The sequence below is a fragment of the Lutjanus erythropterus genome, chromosome 5, assembly GCF_056507025.1.
Source record: "Lutjanus erythropterus isolate fLutEry1 chromosome 5, fLutEry1.hap2, whole genome shotgun sequence".
Taxonomy (NCBI): domain Eukaryota; kingdom Metazoa; phylum Chordata; class Actinopteri; order Lutjaniformes; family Lutjanidae; genus Lutjanus; species Lutjanus erythropterus.
The window spans coordinates 41,994,217-42,015,050 of NC_139321.1; the positions used below are offsets into that span (position 1 = coordinate 41,994,217).

Consider the following 20,834-nt stretch of genomic DNA (forward strand, 5'->3'; position numbering starts at 1 on the left):
AAGGAGTGTAATTCCAGATTTGAAACTAAAAGGCTATAATTGATGTTTCATTTATTGATCCTGGAGCTGGTAGGAATTCTTAGTTTATTTAAAAAGATTGCACACAGGTGTGAAGTTGAACAGTTTCCATGCTTGTGTCCTCAGACCTTATTTTTATGTCGTGATCAGAACAAAAATGAGTAGATTTCCAAACATTTGAGATTTTATGTGGATACAGATGTGAAGGATTCTCTTTTTTTGACAAAACTTCATGAGTAAAAACAAATAAACATCAGAATGTTCTCTCAACTGAACTCTTTCACTTAAAATAAAAAAGAAGGGAAAAAAACAGGAAAGAAAGGGATTGATAGACAGATAACATGTGGGTGAAAAGTAGAAAAAAACATCGACCAAAAATAAATAAATTCCAATGCTCTTATGTCACAAAGCACTTATGTATAAATTATGACGGTATTTCCCAAACTTTTAAAAAATGACAAACATCACAACCCAATTCACAACAGTCCTTATTAATAAATCTTGGTTATTAAATGAATGGTTCTGACCATTTTTCCATTTCTGCATCCCCTTATATTATCTTGAGTAGACCTGCAACGCTTAATCAATTGTTAAATTAATCACCAACTATTTTGATGATCACTAAATGAGTTTGAATAATTTTCTAAAGAAAAAAAAATATCTGATTTAGATTAATCTCCAAAGAAAATGATTGTTTGCAGCCTTAATACTGACACGTTATTGCAAACATACACATGTTAAATACTTAATAAATGAGAAATAAATGCATTCAGGCTGAGCTAACAGGACATCTCATTGTTTTTATTTCTTCTCATCAGGAAAATGATATAGAACATTTTAGACTACTGAATTATAATAATATAATTACAATGCTGCTAAATTTCTTTCATATTCCCTTTATTCATTTGGTTGACATATTTTTGATCAAAAAAATGTAAACACCAGAGAGAGGACTAACTCACTAAAAGAAATGACATGAAGCCAGAAAGGTTCCTAAGTTTTGACAAACTCATTCCTCCTTGTGTATCTACACTACTACTCTCCAGGTGCAAAGAGCTCATCAGGTCTCTCATCCATTAAATAAGTGGGGGGATTCTGTTGTTTCCTATTTTGAAGAATAAGACGCCTAGCTAGTAGTGTAGTAGAGTCTGGTCTTGGAGGAACTGAAGAGCCCTCGGGCATAATACCAAAAAGTGCTACAACAGAGCAAGGGTCAGTGTATTTATTTAAAAAAAAGAGGAAGCAGATGGACCAACTTTTACTGAAGTTCAAGAGTCAGTTTCTGTAAATAATGGGGTTTTAAATGATTGAGCTGTTCATTAAAAAAGAAATGGAGTAAAAGAAAAATTTCTGCATGCATGTGGGAGAAAGCTCATTTCTTCTCATTCTCCCATAATAAAACAATATCATCAACAAGGCCTCTTACTGTAATGCATTGATTTATTGTCCTTTGTCACAATTTTCCAGCTGAGTGAACCACCTGCTTTCATAATTTATTTTTACTCCCAAGCTTTCAAGCGTAATTATTCTCTTTTTTTGGCCTCCATGTTCGCTCTCTTGTGGTTGGTGCCAGCAGGAGACTCTGTTATGACCCAGCCCCTGTTCCAACACATTTTTCCCTGTTTATGACGCTGAGAAGCAGCATCTGACAACAGTTTGGAAAGCACCCATCGCCCCTGGTGCCAGTCTGCATAATGGCAGGCTTGTCTTTGCCTGCTGAGAGGGAACGCCAGTGTCCAGACAGCCATTGTTTGCAATTAGGGATTCCCATTGAGGCCTTCTGCGCCAGCCAAAATGTTTTTTTGTGTTTTTTTATGAGAGACAATGTAAAGCTGGATGCCGTCCCTGTCGATAAGATATTTACCCACATGAGGGGTCTGATGGATGAATTAGATGCTGACATGTTTTGGTGAGCATGAACAGAGAAAACAGACTTGAATGAATGAATGGAGGGATGGGATAAGCGTTAGATCTGAGGCCTGTACAAAGTAAGATCAATATAGCCAGGATATCTTTTCATTATTTGTCATCACTTAGTCTAACAACTGGTGGTTATCAACTTGGCAAGTCAACTAAGGTTTAAAATGACATTAGTGATATTAAGACGATAAAGTGCAGATTTTGTGGCCAGCCCCAAAATTCAGGTAAATCACTGTGAAAGAAAGGTTTACTGTGATTGAGGAAATTTCAGGGGACCTTATTGAAGATTGATTGGGGAGAATAGAAGAGTAACATAAAGTAAATCATCATAAAACTGCCACCCAATTCTGAAGATGTCCTCTTGTTGAAGCATGTTTAAAACTGTGCTTTCCTTTGGTCACATTTGCATGTCACATGCAGCACCGCTGGCCGCTTGTATCTGTGAATACAAGCATCCCAAATGGGTTTTCTCAGGAAGGAGGCTGGCATCTCCCTTAGGGATAGGATAAGAAGCTCAGTCGCCCATGACGGACTCATAATAGAGCCACTACTCCTTTGCGTAGAAAGGAGCCAGTTGAGGTGGTTTGGGCATCTCATTAGGATGCCACCAGGTCGCCTCCCTAGGGAGGTGTTCCAGGCATGTCCAAAGGGGCAGACCAAGGACTAGGTGGAGGGATTATATCTCCACCCTGGCCTGGGAACGCCTCAGAAACCCCCAGTCAGAGCTGGTTAATGTAACGAGGGAAAGGAATGTCTGGGGTCACCTGCTGGAACGGTTACCTCTGCGACCTGACTAGAGATAAGCAGTTGAAGATGGATGGATGGATGGATGGATGGATGGATGCAGCACCACCACCTTCTTCTCCAGTTCTGTTTCAGTGACTGGTCTAATGTAAACACAACTTTCCTATGGCTATGGTCTTTGAAAGACAGAGTCATCGGGACAGCATGTGCCGGCCCACTGACAGATTGAAGACAGGGATAGTTGTAATATGTTTTTAGGGTTTGTATCTAACCCCATGGTGACCTAGTCATGTTACCATCAACATCTTACCTTATGGAGGAAAATTTCATCACACTCACAACTGAAACGCTTCTAAGGCTTGAATTGAAATGAAACTTTAATGAAAATCATGACTACAAAAGATGAACAGATGTTAAAAAACACCTGCTTCTTCTGCTTCTTTGATGAAAAGTCAAAGGTTACCAGCCTGGCTAGATAAAAGAGAGGGGTCATGTCTGACTCCACCTCTGACTGGATTCTCTAGCAATGCAGGCTTTTGATCATCAGTAGGTTATGATATTTGCAGCTGACAGTCATAACAAACAGAAAAAAACATAACCTCTCAAGCTGAAGTAATTAAAATTTATGGGAATTACATAAACCATTGCTATGAGAGCGGCTCTGTGGTATGTCAAGCCAGCTTCTGTACAGAATCTTCCCTGTATGCTTCAGCATTGTGCAACCCATAGAGCAAGCACACCCAGAGACTTCCACCAACCAAGCAGCTAACCCACAGTTTAGACCTCGCTAACTCTAATAGGAACAAAATGATTTTATTGTGCAATGTCAAGGTTTTCCAAATGTCATTGGACCAAATGGATTCAGAATATAAGATTGTAGGAAAAAAGATATTTTGGGCTGCGGTGCATTGGTGTGTGTCATTACATGGTTTGGCCACTATGTCAAATTCCTGGAGGCTTGCCTCCTTTACAGAGCAGCTAGGTGTCACCCAGCCTCTTCTGTGAAAAATAATTAGGAAAAAAAAGGCCTCAAAAATGGTTACATGCATAAAGCAACAGCTGTAGCTGAATGTGAAGGAACTTGAAAAAGGATCTCTTAAAAAAAAGCTCCAAGTGACCACTACCACAGCTTCTGTGTCAGCTGAATAAGCTTATGACATGATCGATCTGGGAACCCACTGGCTATCATCTGATGATGGTTTAGCCTCTGAGGACAATGGCCAGTGTTTTAGAGCTTCTGGTGCAGGCAGCGGCTTTCTGGGTCAAGACTTCCCTTTCCATGTACTTGCCATTGTTTATAGTCCGATTTAGCAACTTGAGACATTAGAATGTAGTCAGAGACTAATTTATCTGTAAATGCAGATAGGTAAAAAAGCTAAAGGTAATTAAAAGCTAAGTCATCCTCAGACCATAGCTCTTGGGGCCTGAGATTGCTTTTGGGTCAATGCACTGTACCTCCACACAAACTCTTTACCCACATGCAACCAAAGCCTGCTGTACTGCTAGACTGGTTCATACTACTTGGACTACAAATGGAAACCAGAACAATATCAAAATCTTGTCTCTACCTACAGTTATCTACATGAACCTATACAAATGTTGATTTATCAAGATTGGCTTATGCCAAAAAAAGACAGTATCAGTTAGTTTCTTTGCAAAGTCTTTTAACCTTTTTTGTATATCCTGTGAGACAAAGCAGTGATCATTCTTCTGTTTCCTCCTCATAAATGCCCAGAAAATTATGGTCAGCCAATCCCACCCTGCTGGCTCTGTTAAATTCTCCCCTCTTAAAGGATAGCTCTGTCCTGTAGTACCTCTCACTGAGGAATAGTAAGTTTCCTGGTGCTGTTGTGTCCTCAGATAAACAAGAACTTTCTAGGACTATAAAGAGAGAGGAAGCACTTAAATCATGTATCAGCTCTGGGTGTGCTGGATGTGCACTCTGCTGCTCTAGTGATTTAGCAATCTGCCAGTTTCACCCTTTGGGTTATCACTTTTTCCTCGGTCTTTTCTGCTTGTAACGGTGCTTTCATGTGCGCTTTTATGCTCTTATGTCCTCTGTTGTCTGCTTCTATGACGCTCCACCACAGCAATTTCCTACTAACGGACGGACAGATAAAAATTACTGAATAAAAAGATTAAAAAATAAATGTTGTTTATTGTTTTTATACTCCAGACTAGCTGCATTCACCAAAGCCTGTGGCATTTCTGCACCTTGTCATCACGTCATCTACAGTCAAGTGCTGAAGTAGTAAACAACCGAGCCAAGGTTGAACAGCCAACACACCCCTACTCTGACTTGAGGAGAAAAGTTGTATTTTAGAACCTTAAACTTTAATGCAACAGCAGATACTTTCACCATACTCCCTGTAAGTTTGCAGAGCCCCCCGAAAGATGACAACTTCTGTGCAATCAGTTCTCCACAGCTGACTCGATGGTTCATGCAGAATCACTGAAGTGTGCCGTAGGACACATGATTTCTCACACAACCAGCTCTCTGCCTGCAGCATCAACTCTTCCAGGACTTCTGTGTGGACCACCGAGGCTCCCGACTGCCATTCATCAGGACTGAAAAAAAAGCCTGCTCTTTAGATCCAATCAGCAGCACTTCAGCAGCTCGTTCAGCACAGCCACCTGATATGCAGCCACTCTAAAGGCTAAAGCCACACTCGGGAATAGCTGCCAAAGCAGAGATGCAAAGGATAATATGAGGTAGTGTAGGTGATTCAGGTGGGATCTTCTTTTTTACACTTCCTGACACAATGAAGGTGACAACTATCAAAACATTTTCACTTATTTAGAAAAGATTTTGCCTCTTGTTTAACAGAGGCATCAAAATCCATCAGACCCTCAAAACTATGTGGAAATTAAGCCAAGAACGTGTATCCTGTCTTCATGGGTCAGCAAAGGAAACCAGCTGTTCATGACGGATTGGAGCTTTAAAGCTTCATGTCTGGATGAGGTATTTCCCCAGATACCCCCCATCTGTCTCTAAATGGCTAATTGAGACTGCTGCTTGCTGATTGCCCACCAGAAGTTCAGCTCAGCTGCAGGTCAAAGTCTGTGTGTATCAGATGTCAGCAAAGTTACAACTTTGCTGTTTTGCTCAACCCTTTGCTTTTACCTCTGGTTCTGTGTTTCTGCAATCTGTCTATTTATCTTTCAAATGCTCATAGATATATGAAGTAGGATTTAAGAGAAAATGACAGATTGCAGGAGTTTCTCTTATGGAAAGTCAGTTTAGAACCTGTGTTGTGGTGCAAAAGAAGCCAATAGAAAAGAAAAGATGGATAGAACATATTAGCTGCCACAAATGGTTCTAATATCCTTTCACTTACTAATTTAGCTACACTTACAATATTGGACAATATTTCTTCAATCCGATGAAATCATTCTGATTAAAAATTCCAACTGAAATCTTTACATGGTAGCTAAATAAAGTTTAAAAAAAAGGTGTATTTACATGCTTACATGCAAACTTTGTTGACATGTGCAAAATGGTCACTGTCATCTAATCTGCCAGAAATATAACAAAAGAAAAAGTTTCAGTGTGCCAACAGTCAGTAATCAAAGGAGGTGTTTCTGCCTAATCATTTTCAAGATGGACCCAAATTGTATCCTGGGAAGATGATTAGCTTCTTAAAATCTTTTCAGGTTTCTAACAGATAATTTGTTTTGCTACAGCCATGTTTCTGTCCTCCTGGAAACGATCAGAATAAGTGTTTACATGTTATTATTCTCCTATTAAAATCATTCTGATCTGGCCGGATCGGGCCAGTTTCTTCTGATTGAGATGTTTACATGAGGCATTTTTATTCTGATTGGGCCATTATTCAGATTAATTGTGGAATATTAGGGTCCATATAAATGCAGATAGTAGGTTTTACAACAATCACAACACACCACTATTTGTTATTCTGCTGCATCTCAGCTCTTAAAGATTGTGGGCAGCTGTTGTTTCTACATGCACATTAAATATACAGGAGCCTACAGAGGTGTGTGTCTACACTGACTAATGTATTGTACTCAGGGTGAAAATGAGGTCTAAGGTCTTTTTGTTGTGTTTATTTAGGGAGTATGTAGAGTCTTTAGGCTGGTAAGGAATGGTCAGCGCAAGACCCCTTTTAGACATTTTATGTAATACTGCGCTATAAAAATAAACTTGACTTGACATTTCACCTTTTGAGATGCATGTAATCATGGAAACTCAGTAAGCTGGTGCTGCGCACGTCAAAACATGTCTCGTACCAAGGACCTTGTGGTCGCTCATCTTTGTCAAGGCTCTTGTTCTGCCCTGGCCCTTCAGCAGTGGAATGAACTCCTCACTGAGGTCAGGACAGCAGAGTCATAGATACCTGGACACCCCATGCTAGCACTTATTGATGTCTCATTTTTTGATTAAATAAAGAAATTGTGAACACTGGTACTGCAGCACTGAATCTGATTTAGTTGGATTTCATGAGGGATGCACTCACAGCTTTTGGTGTCATATAGCTCCTGGTTGAATGTACTTATTAAAGGTTGCTTTGGATTTAATAATGATAATAATAATAATAATAATAATAATAATAATAATAATAATAATAATATAATAAGCTTTATTTATAGAGCACTTTTCAAAATTCATTCATTACAAAGTGCTTCACAAAGGCAACAAAATAAAACAGACAGGATCAAGTGTCACACAACAACTCAAACAGATAAAATAAGATGGTACAGAGCAAGAATAGGAATGTAAAAACATTTTTAAGAAAAGCAGTGCACAACAGTTCAAGCTTAGATAAAATCAGGAAAGGCTCTCCGATAAAAGTATGTCTTAAGAAGAGATTTAAAGGAGATCACTGACTTGGCTGTCCTAATTTCCTCAGGCAGTTTGTTCCAGAGCTTTGGGGCCCTGACTGAAAAGGCCCTATCCCCTTTAGTTTTCAGCTGGGCATATGGAACAGACAAGAGACCTCTGCCTGAGGATCTCAAGGTACGTCGTGGAGTGTAAGGTACTAACAGGTCAGAGATATACGGGGGTGCGAGGCCATTGAGAACTTTAAAAGTCATCAGTAAAATCTTAAAATCTATTCTAAAACATACAGGGAGCCAATGTAGAGATGCTAAAACATGATATGATCATGTTTCCTAGTTCTGGTTAAAAGCCTGGCAGCTGAGTTTTGAACATTCTGAAGTCTGTTAATAGATTTTTGGTTCAGGCAGGTAAAAAGGCTGTTGCAGAAATCCAGGCGTGATGAGATAAAAGCATGAAAAATGGTTTCTGTGTCTTTAAAAGATAGTGTAGAACGTATTTTTGAAATATTTCTTGGATGATAAAAACATGACTGCACAAGCTTTGTCGTATGATGTTCAAAATTTAGGTTTCCATCAAACCACACTCCCAGATTTCTAGCAACAGGCTTGATATGATTTGTTAGGGGACCAGCAAATGGTGGGATTTGTGTGATCATTTGCTGGGGCCCAATCAACACGATTTCAGTTTTGTCAGCGTTTAGTTGGAGAAAATTTTGTGACATCCAATCCTTTACTTCAGATAGGCAGCCATTTAGTGAATCAAACATATTAGGGTCAGAGGATCTCAGAGGTAGGTACATTTGTGAATCATCTGCATAAAAATGGTAAGACACACCATGTTTTTGTAAAATATGCCCAAGAGGAAGCATCTAGTCAAAAAAAGAGAGAAAAACAATGTCTGACACTTTTCCAACCACTCCTGCCAACGTCTTCTGTTTGAATTGAATATGCTGCATCACCTCATCAACAATACTAGTATGAAAAATGCTACTCGATACTCCCTATGATACGGTGGCAAAAAGAAAAAATCCAAGTCAAAAAAGTAGAGAAATTATTCCTTTAAAAAAAATAAATAACGAACACACAGTGCTAATATAGAAAGTTACTGAACACTGTTCAAGTTTTGCTGATGCATATTATGCTGCTATTATGATATTAAATGAGCACTTTGATCAGTGTTTCTCAAAATGATATGTGCCAGTTAGACGCTTCACTGGTGCTTCTTAAGTAGCCACTAACACTTGTTCTCATTTTCAGTGACTTATTATCTTACCATCCCAGTTTAGCTCTTAACTTCAGGTAATCAGGCTGATATTGAAACAAAAATACAGAAAAAAATAAATTTATAATTTATAATTTAATTTTTAAATTGAATTTCAGTGATCTAATATATACTTCCATTCACTTTTTGTAGTATTTCATTTTTTAGATTAATTTATTTGATTTAAATAAAAAACAGTTTTCAGAATACCACTAAAGAGAGGTCAGGTACTGCCAGTGGTACATGTACCCCAGTTTGAGAATCTAGGACTTAGATAATTATTTTTAGAGCTTCAGTACTTTTTGATACTATTAAATATTAATATTGTATTGGTTGTAGTAGTGGTATTGAAGAAGTATCAATACTTGGATTCTTCTGATAGCTTTATGGCTGGTTCCTACATGCTTGAGCAGCATGTGTGCATCGTGTTACCTGCTGGTTTTCGTTTCGGCACCCATTTCAACTGGTTAGAGCGTTCATACAGCCTGCTTGAGCAGCACAACTCCAGGCCATGCTTCATCCAGAGATTCAGATACTTGCCTATTTTTTGCGCGTGATGCACATGGTTCTTGGCAAACATACACATTAAAAATGATCTGTTGACAGTCATGTCATCTTTATATCAGCAACAGGACACCTCTCACTGCAGTTTCATTGTCTACATCTGTGCAGTATGAAAATAATCAGGTGTAGTGCAGTGTTTTTCTGTACATTCATCCATCCCTCCCTCCCTGAACGAAGGGGAATTACTGATTGCGTTCAGAAAACAGCTATTTTCTTCTCTTCAAACTCTTCTCCAAACACTGTGTAGAAAGATAGAATTTTGCAGCCACCTCGCAGCAGACATGCAGCCTGTGTGCACACCAAACACTGCACACACCACACCACAGTGTGTGCGAGCCACAGCAGTTTGGTGACAGTGCCGTCATGTACTGCTCCAGTGTGTGGTGTGAACAAGTACCATTAGTGCCAATACTTGTTTCAGTGCCAATGCAACTTCTTCCATTTTATTTTTTCCATCTATTTCAATTTTATATGTACTGCTAAGATTTAATGTCACTCTTCTAGCCCCACAAAAGTGCAACAACTGCTGTGTAACTGTGTAGCTGCCAGTATTGTTGCTGAGTAAGGAGGAAGGAGTTTGGAGCCCAATTTCTCTAAAACTTTTACAGCAGACAGCCGGATGCTGGGCTTAATTGTTCCTTAAGAATTTTGGAAACAGATGCCAGCAGCTTTAAAGTCTGAAGCTGACAGGCAACTGATGATCAGTGAGTTTGAGGTGAGTCTCTTTCTTAAAAGAGGAAATTTGTATGCTGCTTATCTCACCCTCTGCTGTGTTAAATGGAACTACAATACCATGGATATCAATGGCTCATTCAGGGGAAAGGTCAGACTGTGTAACCGACAAATTCAAGATGAAGGAAGATTATTGTGTATTACTGAGCCCTTTCTAACTTTTTTGGGGTAATGATGCTTCTGTTCAGAACCTGTCAGCATTCCCATTTGATCTGATTAGTGTGTTGGCACAGCTGATCAAAGAACAAGCCTCATTTGCACACTATCACATCGCCTTTGAACCTCAGATGGTGAGAGTAAAATAATTTGGCAGATAGGGACGGTGTACTGCTCCTGACTCCAGCAGTGAGTCATACAGTAAAGGGGTGTATTAACATATTACACAACATAAAAGCCACACATAAATCGCCCCCAAACTTGTGATTTTCTGTAGACCTACAGGAGAAAGACACAGGAAAAGAAAGTTGAAATTATGCCAGTGTAATGGAGTTGTTTTCACTCCTGCTGCTCTTGCCCTGTCAAACCTTCAAGTACAAGAGACCGCAAACCTCAGGAGGATTACTGTAATGCATTACCAATGTCAAACAAGTCTGAGATTAAACAAGTCATTTTCAGAGGCCTCTTAACCACACAGCTCACTATGAGGGCTTTGATTCATTAACTTATGCTGGCGTCTTTGGTGTACCTTGAAACATTTTGTCGAAGCCATGCCAAGGTTATATGTATATGTAGCAGAGAAAATGCAAAGTCTGCAGTTTTATGCCATATATGTCATCTTCCCCATGGTGGATAGTGAATTAGCATTGGAGAAGAATGACACTTGTGCATTTTTCTTAACACTATACAAAGAGGTGTCCTTGAAAAATGAATGGAAGTTTTGTCAAAATGCCAAAGATATCAACTGTGGAAACTTTAAATTGAATGTTCAGAAATGTTGAGTTTTATGCCACTCAGCACTTGCAACAGTGCTGAAGAGGTGAGAAGATAAAGACATCAGTAAAAAAAAAATAAAAAAGCCAAAAAAAAGACAGGCGTTAAAAGACAGAATGGGTTTAAGAAGTGACTTAGTGAGGATAGAGAGTTTAGGGAGGTTGTTTAGGGAGAGTTTGAGCCTGAGCAGACAGAAAACTAACAAAGCCCTGACTGAGGACTTCAGGTTACTGCAGCACACATGTGATATCAGAACATCTGAAATGTATTTAGGTGCAAGTCCAGAGTGGTGCTTAAAAGTTAAATGATAATAAAATCAAAAATTCTAACCTGGAGCCAGTGAAGACAAGTTGAAATAGTACTGTCTGGCTGCTGCATTTAGAACAAGCCATCATTTTAGTAAGCTCTGTTAATTAAGACAGGTGTACAGAGAATTACAGTCATCTACATGAGAGGAGATAACAGCATCTCTAGATTTCTTCTTGGGAAACATTGATAAACTGATTTTTGAGCATTTCCTGAACTAAAGCAAGACTCAGCAATCCTATTTAAATGTTTGCTGAGACTGAGGTTACTGTCAAGATGACACCAAGATCTTTGGAGAAAAATGAGCACTTGAATATCAGCGTGATAACAACTATCTAAAATGACAGAAACCATATTTGGGAAAGATTTTACTTGACGTGTACATGTACTGATCTTTTAATCTGGACCATGTTCCCTCTGCTAACATAGAAGGGGTGGGGTTTATGGGAGAGCTGTCAGTCATCCATTTTTATGCTTGGCATCTACATGTGAATGCTGGGGTGGAGGCGGATCTCATGAGATGCTATATGAACAGCAGCAGCGTGCCAGCAGCCATGGTAACAGGAGAGTAACATTATAACATTATATCCAAAACAGAGAGTAAAAAGTCAGCATATTGAGTTTTCACCTCAGAAATCAAGACAATTAAGACATGAAGCTGAAATGAAATGAAATTTTTCCAGACGTTAGCTACTATGCTCCAAGACTCTGGAACACTCTACCCAGTTACCTCAGACATGTGAGCTCTGTTGGCACTTTTAAAACTCAACTGAAAACCTACTTGTTCAGGCAAGCTTTTAGTTAGTGTAATAGATTTCTACCCTGGTCTGTCATTTTTTTACTATCTGCATTTGCCTGCTAATTTATTAGACCTTATATTACTAAGAATCATTTCTATTTTTATTTTATATTTAGTCATTTACTTATTCTTATATTTTTCCTCTTTCTTTGTGATCCTACATTATGTCTTTTAATGCCTGTTTTTAATGTTTTTACTCTGATTTTATGTTATTACTGTGATTTTATGTATTTCTGTCTTGTCTCTTTTTGCCTATGTTGTCATTTTTAATGCCACATTGTAAAGCACTTTGAGTTGCATGTTATGTATGAAAGGTGCTATATAAATAAAGTTATTATTATTATTATTATTATTATTATTATTATTATTATTATTATTATTATTATTGTTATTATTATTGTTGTTGTTGTTGTTGTTAGTGCTGCCCACAGCAGAAATTTTTTCACAGATTTGGGAGGTCAAAAAGGAAAAATAACAACCAGCAAAATAGGAGTTTCAAAACTAATTTGACATTTTGAATTTGATTTCTTTTATTGCTGCTCCTAACAACGACTACTACAAACCAGTCAATAGTGCCTGATGTGTTATCAAATGGTCAAATAGTATGGGTGGGAATATGGATGGCAAAACATTTCTGAGCTGAAAAGGTGGTTGCATGTGTTTTTTTTATACTTTATTTTAGTTTCTTACTTTATTTGACAGGAACAGTACATATTTTCATTTGGTACAGAGAGGGAAGCTTGTTTAGAAAAATGTGGGGCCATAATCAAGCTTGACGGGGGGGGGGGGGGTTGAGTCAGGTTTGAGCAGAATTTTGTTGGATGTGGGGCTTTTCAGGCTCAACTTTTCAGGCCCACTTAAAGTTCTAGTCCCCAGGCAGGCGACAGCTGAAAGCCTGCACGTTAAAGGTCTCATAAAACATTTAGCATGCTTATTTCTTACATATATTAGGTGTTTTCTGTAAAACGAGGCAGCTTGGGAGGGACTTTTAATGAATATTTAACATTGATTATTGACATTTATGGTAGCCATGCAGCTCTTCCGTGGATGTAGGAAACTAATCCTATTAGCTAACCCCTCCCGGACTTCTCAGAGCTTCTCAGAGAACATCAGAGGCCAGTTTGTTGACAGGAAATAGGCCCCAGTACCAAGCTGGTGTTCTTGCTGGAAATTGTATTACTTCCTGTGATAGAGAGTAAATCTTTGGAGCACTTGTCATGTAGGTTGAATCACAACCATTTAAAGCAATCAGTAAGTACAGAAAACTTACATTTACTTAAATAACCATGGTCCTTACATTATACGAAGTATTAGGTCACAGATTCTGTGTCTGTGTCTCTGATGTTCGTGCTGTTGATTGTAGAAAGGCTTTTGCTGCTTGGCAGATTGCTCTCAAGCAGGCTACCTTGGAGATGGAGGACGCAGATATAAATTACTGAACAGTTTCATGACGACATTCAGAAAGCCACAGATACCAAAACTCTTATTATTTTGTAACATTTCACTGTGGATATGGAAGATAAATGGATGAGCAAAAGAAACTTCATTACATAATATTTTTTTTCTTCCCTGGTGGATTGCTCAGTCTCATTAAAAGTTTTTCTGCCAATGACTGCACCAATACCTGAACTTAATTTGGAAATGATGAGTCAAGCAATTAGTGGGAAGGTATTACTTTTTTGCTGATGCAGCTCCACTTGATGATATAGGCTGATAAAGGAAAGTTTAATTTTTACATAAAAATATCATCTCAAGGCAGCTAAAACTAAAGGTTTCCTTCTCTTCATCACTCTCACAAGTTAAGGATACAGACCGTAGCTTCACTCTGCAGATTTGAAGTGACATGTATTTGTTTTTGTCTTTTTGCCATTTCCATAGCGACAGCATGCCAAAGCGGATGGCCCTGATCTGCTTCCTGTCTCTGGTTATGCTGATGAGCATCCTGGGAAACATGCTGGTCATGGTGGCTGTCTGCAAGGACAGACAACTCAGGTAGGACGGCACTTTCATTCCTTTTTTCCTACATATATTAATTTCTCTCCTGTAGTACATTCACATAGATACAATTAACCAGAACTACTAGTGAAACTATATTATGTAACACACTGGCAACGGCAGTTTAGGTTTGGTATACTAGCAAAAAAATGAATTCGGAGTGTTTGTGCATATTTAAGTGACAAAAAGATGACACAGTGTGCTGTACAGTTGTTCGGTTGTTTGTGTATTTTAGTAATCAAATTACTCGAATTACTCCAGGAATCGTTTCAACCCTAAAATTAATGTCTTCTCTGTAATATTCACACTCTGCAAAGTCATCCAGACTGGACCCTCTGGTGGGCCAGTTTTGGCCAGCGGGCTGTACGTTTGACACCCCTGATTTAAAATATATACACCTTTTACTGTAAACTTCGTTGCCTTGCAGAGGCAGATTGCACAAGGGGGGTATGGTGGATTACACAAAAAAAATACATATTAGCAGCAATATAAAGATTTAACAAAATGAACATACAATACAATACAATATTGCACAAGGATGGGAATTTATGCAGCAGACCTAACAGTGCTATATTAAGTCATGCTGGTGTTGAAAAGTCTGACAGGTGATGGGATGAAAGACCTGTGGTAGCACTCCCTCTTGCACTGTGGGTGCAGCAGTCTGTAAAAAGAAAATGTCCTTTTGTGTTTAAAGGTATAGTTTAGCTTATTTGATGGTATCTCTTGGTGTTTTAGTGACTTGCGAAAAGGCCCATCTAAGAAAATCAATATCAGTCTATGTGTATGCTATATTTAGAATGATTTCACCATTTTACTTCGCTAATAGACAGCCTTTTCTGATGGAAAACCACTTTTATATTAGCCAAATACCGCTCTCTATAAACCAACCAACTCCACAGGCAAAGTCAGTTATTTTACCTTGTAGGACACAGGGTTGCTAGACTACTACTGCCTCGATTGGTTAGTTTGTTTGTGTTATTGTGTGACTTTCAGTGAATCTGAACCATCCTTTTAAACCACAGAAACCACACAATAGCACTAACTAACTAACCAATCCAGGCAGTGATACACTAGCAACTTCAGTGTTTTGCATGATCAAATTTCTGATTTTGTCTATGGAGTCAGGCTGGTTTGGAGAGAACAATATTTATATTTGGTTTATATAAAGGTGGCTCCATGTGAGAAAAGGCTGCCTGATCATAAAGTATAGAGTGAAAATATTCTTAATATAGTATTTTTAAGTGACTAAAGTTATTGTTATTATTTAGTTGCTGATCCTGTCCGCAGAAATCCATTGCTTAGCTTCCATGCTGATGCCCCTCTCTGCTTCTCCAAACTGGGGCCCTGCCAACAGGCATCTACTGTAGCTACTTACACTGACTACCTCATACAGCCTTCCATTCAGTAATCCAAACTATCCCTTTAAGTGGGACAAAAATGGAAAGAATGTTTGCAAGAGAAAAACTGCTCAAGGGAACTAGAGTGAGGAAGCCACAGTTAAGTAACACATTAACTGCTTCTAAAAAACATGGATTCCACTGACACCGAACACACAACCTCAGCAGAATATACTTCAAAAATTAAATGAAGAAAATATATCTGTATGTAACATAATACATGAATACACTGTACAAAGAATTTTTTGTCCACTGTGAAGCAAACAACACGTGCAACACGGGCAGAGCTGCTGGTAGGTCATCCTGAGGACGGCTGGTCATGTGGGAGCAGCTGTCACCGCAATAATTCATTCGTCTTCTTCTCCTCCTGTCCTCTGCACCTTTCCTTCCTCTCTCTTTCTCTATCGCTTACTGTCTCTCTGATAGTTGGATCCTCTGTCTCTCTCTTTGTCTCTTTCTATCTTGTGACACCTGAGATCTCAGGGTGACCTTTGTCCCAAGGATGTTGACTTGGTGCTTTTGTGTGTGTGTGTGTGTGTGTGTGTGTGTGTGTGTGTGTGTGTGTGTGTGTGTGTGTTGGGTTGAGTGGCTGAGTGCATGCAAACAAAACAGTTAACGTAAGCAGGTGTGTGTCAGTTGTGAGTCTGATGGTGGAAATGAAAGTAATTGAAGTGAGGTCTCATTTCTGTGTTTAACTGCATACATGCAGTGTGTTTATTTGTGTGGGTGTTTGTATTGTTTGTGTGTATTTAAGAACACTGGTGAGTGACAAAGTCACTGCTGTGATGCTTCACCTCCCTGAGGAGAGAACCATGACACATCATATTTGTTGCTTCCTGCCTCACTGTCTTCCTATCCACTGGGGAAACACACACAAAGACACACACACACACACACACACACACACACACACACACACACACACACACACACTGTTTTTATTTGCAGTACACATGAACTGACATGCAAATATAAGTTTAGAGCAAACTGTGAAAAATTCACCTCCTCAGTGGGAGTGTCCCATGGGTGACTGTTCGTGACAAAAAGTAAATCATAACTTTGAGCACATCATTAAAAACTGACAAAACTGTTCAGTGTTGGCAAAACTAAAACTACTACTGGCTACTAAAACTAGAAAAGAGTCGACCACAGTGTCAGTCAGTCAGGTCAATCAGTTAGTAAAGAAACAACCAGTCAGTATTTTTAACTTTACTATATTTATTTACTTTTTGACAGTATCCTAATTTTCCTCCTTAAATCCTCCTTAAAAATGTCACTCCACTGATTTAGCATTTCACTCTAATAACAGACCTTTTTCACAGCAGCAATATTGATATGAAATAAATGATACCAATGATACCAGTTAAGATCCTGTTCCATGTAGTGTGGCAGGGCCTTTCCAGTCAGCCACCATGCGCAATAGCAGAACCTTGTTTTACTTGAACAGAAGGTGAGGACCCTCCCTTTCCATTGTGCTCTATAGGACCTGATTTGGGGAAAAAAAATATTTTCATAGTAGTCTACGGTGAGAGACTATTGTGAAAATATTTTTTTAATTGTTTGAACTGTGCCACAAAATACACATATGATGTTTGTTCATTTAAAGGACAAGTTTAAAAGACAAGTTGTAATTTGTGGTAGGTTTGTCATAGATTAGCTTTTGTGTAAAAACGTTCAGTGAACTACAGCTCTGGTCTCACACAATATACACCACCAACATAATTATTGCTGCCCCTAGTACTGACATAAGTAAAGACATAGTTCATGCAAAAATGAAAATTCAGTCATTATCTGCTCACCCTGGTTTAGTTTTTTAGTCCACAAAACACTGCAAAACAGTGGAAAACAGAGTTGCAGAATCTCCCAAACAATGGAAGTGAATGGTGACCAGTTTTCAAATGTAAAAAAACAACAGAATAAAAACTAAAAATGTCTCCATGCTGCTCATGTGGTGTAATCCAAGTCACCTAAAGCCCACACCATCATACCACACACACCCAGTTCAGACTGTGCATGTGAACGTGGCTCCAAGCTAAAGATCTACAGTGAAGATTCAAGATAAAACCATGGTGTAAATGACTTTCAAGTCAACTTGGCATGTCAGGCTTTAGGGGACTTGGTTTACACCAGACCAGTGGTATGGAGGTATTTTATTTTTTATTTTTTTGCATGATCTCAGGTCATGACTCAGTTGATGTATGAATTTTAGTAACTGCTTAAAGTGAGCATGATTTGACTGGGCAGCAAGTAAAGTCTGTATAGCCTGCAATAGAGGAAAGCTGCGAGGCAAACTTACAGGCATTTCACATACACACCTAACACACATACACACCCACACCCGCACACACACACTCGCTCTCTCTGTCTTCGTAGGGAGTTGACACCAGCAGAGGGTGATTCAGAGGGTGCTAAACCGCTCATCAATAACCACCACACAAACACAACCACTGTTACCAACCACCTCTTGTTTTTCTCAATGTGTCATGTCAAGTGTGTGAACAAGAAAACCACACACAGACACACACCTACACACTCACATGCTGCCACACAGTCTGTGTGCTGTTTATACTGGACATTGGGCAGATCTGTAAGCTATTGAGGTGATAAATCTGTGGTCATGCAGCTTCCCGTACTTCTTTATTATGACCAGGAACTGAGTGTTTGTAGTTTGTCATTTTGTATCTCATATGTGCACATGTGCATGAAAACTGCAAACAGCATGAAGATCTGTTTCAAAACCAGTTAAAAAACCTCCTGTTGTAGCTTTAATAAATGCAATTATTATATAAATAAATATTACCATAATGGCTTCAAAGGAATCAAAAAAGTTTTACATTAGTAATCTGAGTATCGTGTGTTGTTGCAGAGGCATTTCCAGCCTCAGGCCACATTTAACAAAAACTGAAAATACTCTCTTAATGCCTTTAATTGGCAGTGGAGTTGTGTTGTTGTTACTTCCTTAGGGGTCACTTCATTTCCATGTTTCTAGCCTTGAAATTTCTCCAGCTGGAGACGACCCAACGAGCCACACAAACTGTCAAACATGGGAATAGTTTGATTACACAAGACTATATCAAATTAACATTTTCAAATTAAATTCCCAACACTGGTACAAAATTTCTGCTATAACAGCAATTAAACTTAATAAAAAAAAAACAGGACAGGGTGCTGTTGATCATGCTCTTTCTAGTCAGTCTACTCACCAAATTTGTAATGAGGGATTTTTAATTTACTCTCCTATGTCAGTGTCTTCATCCCTCTTCTCTCCGCTGCATTTTCTTGTTAAATGCCCTCATATCTCCTCTTCTATTCATTTTACACAGTAGACACCCTGTGTGTCTGTAAATTACACCAACCTTGCAGTAACACAATCCCTTTTAATAAAGTTTATTTATTCTCAGCACTTTAAGCTAAACTTGATATGTCATCCTAGCGAAACATGATGCCTCCTGCCTCTGGGTATTTTAATAGTTTCTAAACTCTTCTGAATTACAGCCTGTGTGTGTGCGTGTGTGTGTGTCATGTGTTTTAGCATACATTATACAGTATGTCTGTGTCTATAAGCCTGTGCTCATTCATCTACAGGATTTGTGTGTGTATATACTGTATTTATAGGTGCTTGTGTGTTTCAGCATACAATATGTGTGTGTGTGTCCATGTCCAACATGGTTTACATGTGCCCCACATGCAGCAGTGGGAGCAGACAGCTGGTTGTTTCCAGCACTAACAGCCTGTTTTAAGGGGCTGTTTGGGTTAGCGACAGGCAGATGGAAAACCCTCACAGCCATCTGCTCTCACTGAGGCTATTTATAGACCACAGACCATCCACGCCACTGAAAGCGTGGAGAACAGGCTGGCTGAGTGACCAACTCTTTCACTGATGAGCTGGTTGGCCATTGTGGTTCATCTTTGAATGTAAAAGTTTACTGACCTGATGAGGAAAGTGTTTTCCAGTTGATTGCTGACCTGTCAGTTCTTTGTAATGTGACAGCTCATTGACTTGATGAGACGACTGGTCAGATGACTAGCTGGGGCTGAGCTGTCCATCAAGTTGGCAGTAACCCTAACCCTAACCCTAACCCTTTGACAGTACTTTCAACCTCTGTTTGGCTACTGCTCACAGGTTTATAGGGCTAAAAGTGACAACTGACCCTTCACAAAGCCCAGCCCTCCTTACTGCTTATTCCTTACTCCTATTGTTCCTACACCTGCCAAACTTTCCATTCTCACACTCAGTTTATGTAGCTTATAGTGATAACAGTGGTAGAGTTAACATTGAAATTGTGAATAGTTGTTGAAACACAAGTACTGTGATTCCTTGGAAAAAGTAAATAAAAGTAGATTCTCATTTCTAGCTTAAGAGGGTGGATTTTGTCAGCTAAATAATGTCTCACAAGCAGATTTCATAAGTGTGGCTGGCTGATGTAAGTTAATGCTAACTCCTTGAATCAGCAGAGAAGTCTCCAGCTCAGATTTTAAAGTTTCCATTTGACACAAGAGATGGGTCACCCAGCCAGACCAGCCAGACCATGATTGTTGAAGACAGCTGTGATAAGCGCTAAGCTAACCAGGCTTCAACCTGAGACAACGAGCCAGAACAAGATGCATTGTCGTCGATCCACTTTGATTCTGCATCAGCCCACATCCTCCTCCTCAAACCTCCACAGAACAAATGCAGATGCAGTGGGATCTAACAAGTTTATCTGTAGGTTAGTAAGTAAGTTACTGCAGCTAGTAAGCTAGTGTAAGTTAGCCAGACATGCTAACATTTGCTTATGTTAGAGCAGATGAAGACAGAGTTTAATCCATTCAAGACATGTGTGCTCTTGTGTTTCACATTTTTGAGAGACAACAAAGAGATGCCACCATGCAGACTCATGAAACTCATGTATCGCTCTCCTCAGAGCCTCCTGCACACCTTCAACATGAAGAGGAATGGAAAGCTTGACAGCTACATATGGTTACTAAGCTATGATTGGACAGTTGCTGTTGGAGGTGGGGGTTAGTGGGTCGATTATATTGATTAATCTATTAAAAATCAGTCAATCAGTTTGGCTTATCAGAGGAGTTACAAATGCAGCCCCTGACTTCACAGCTGGCTGACAGAGCTGTATTCAGTCACTATGTATCAGCACTTCTGGTCTTTGTCAGGCAGAATGCTGCACCAGAGGAATCCCTCTCTGTGTGTGTGTGTGTGTGTGTGTGTGTGTGTGTGTGTGTGTGTGTGTGTGTGTGTGTGTGTGTGTGTGAGAGAGAGAGAGAGAGAGAGAGAGAGAGAGAGAGAGAGAGAGAGAGAGTGACGGTTACAAAGACAGCGCAGGATGTGCAATGCATGTGTGTGGGGGACAGTCTGTGTGTCCCCACTGCATGA

The 20,834-nt window shown here is 39.3% G+C and overlaps 1 protein-coding gene across 1 annotated transcript in view; it reads left to right on the forward strand.

The window, feature by feature from the left end:
- The window catches only part of LOC146327300 (5-hydroxytryptamine receptor 4-like), a 182,140-nt gene that overhangs the window by 154,443 nt on the left and 6,863 nt on the right, over positions 1 to 20,834 (forward strand). The window contains exon 3 of the mRNA XM_084718306.1: positions 13,950 to 14,063. Coding sequence (XP_084574432.1) covers positions 13,950 to 14,063 — 114 coding nt within the window. The remainder of the gene's footprint in view (positions 1 to 13,949; positions 14,064 to 20,834) is intronic.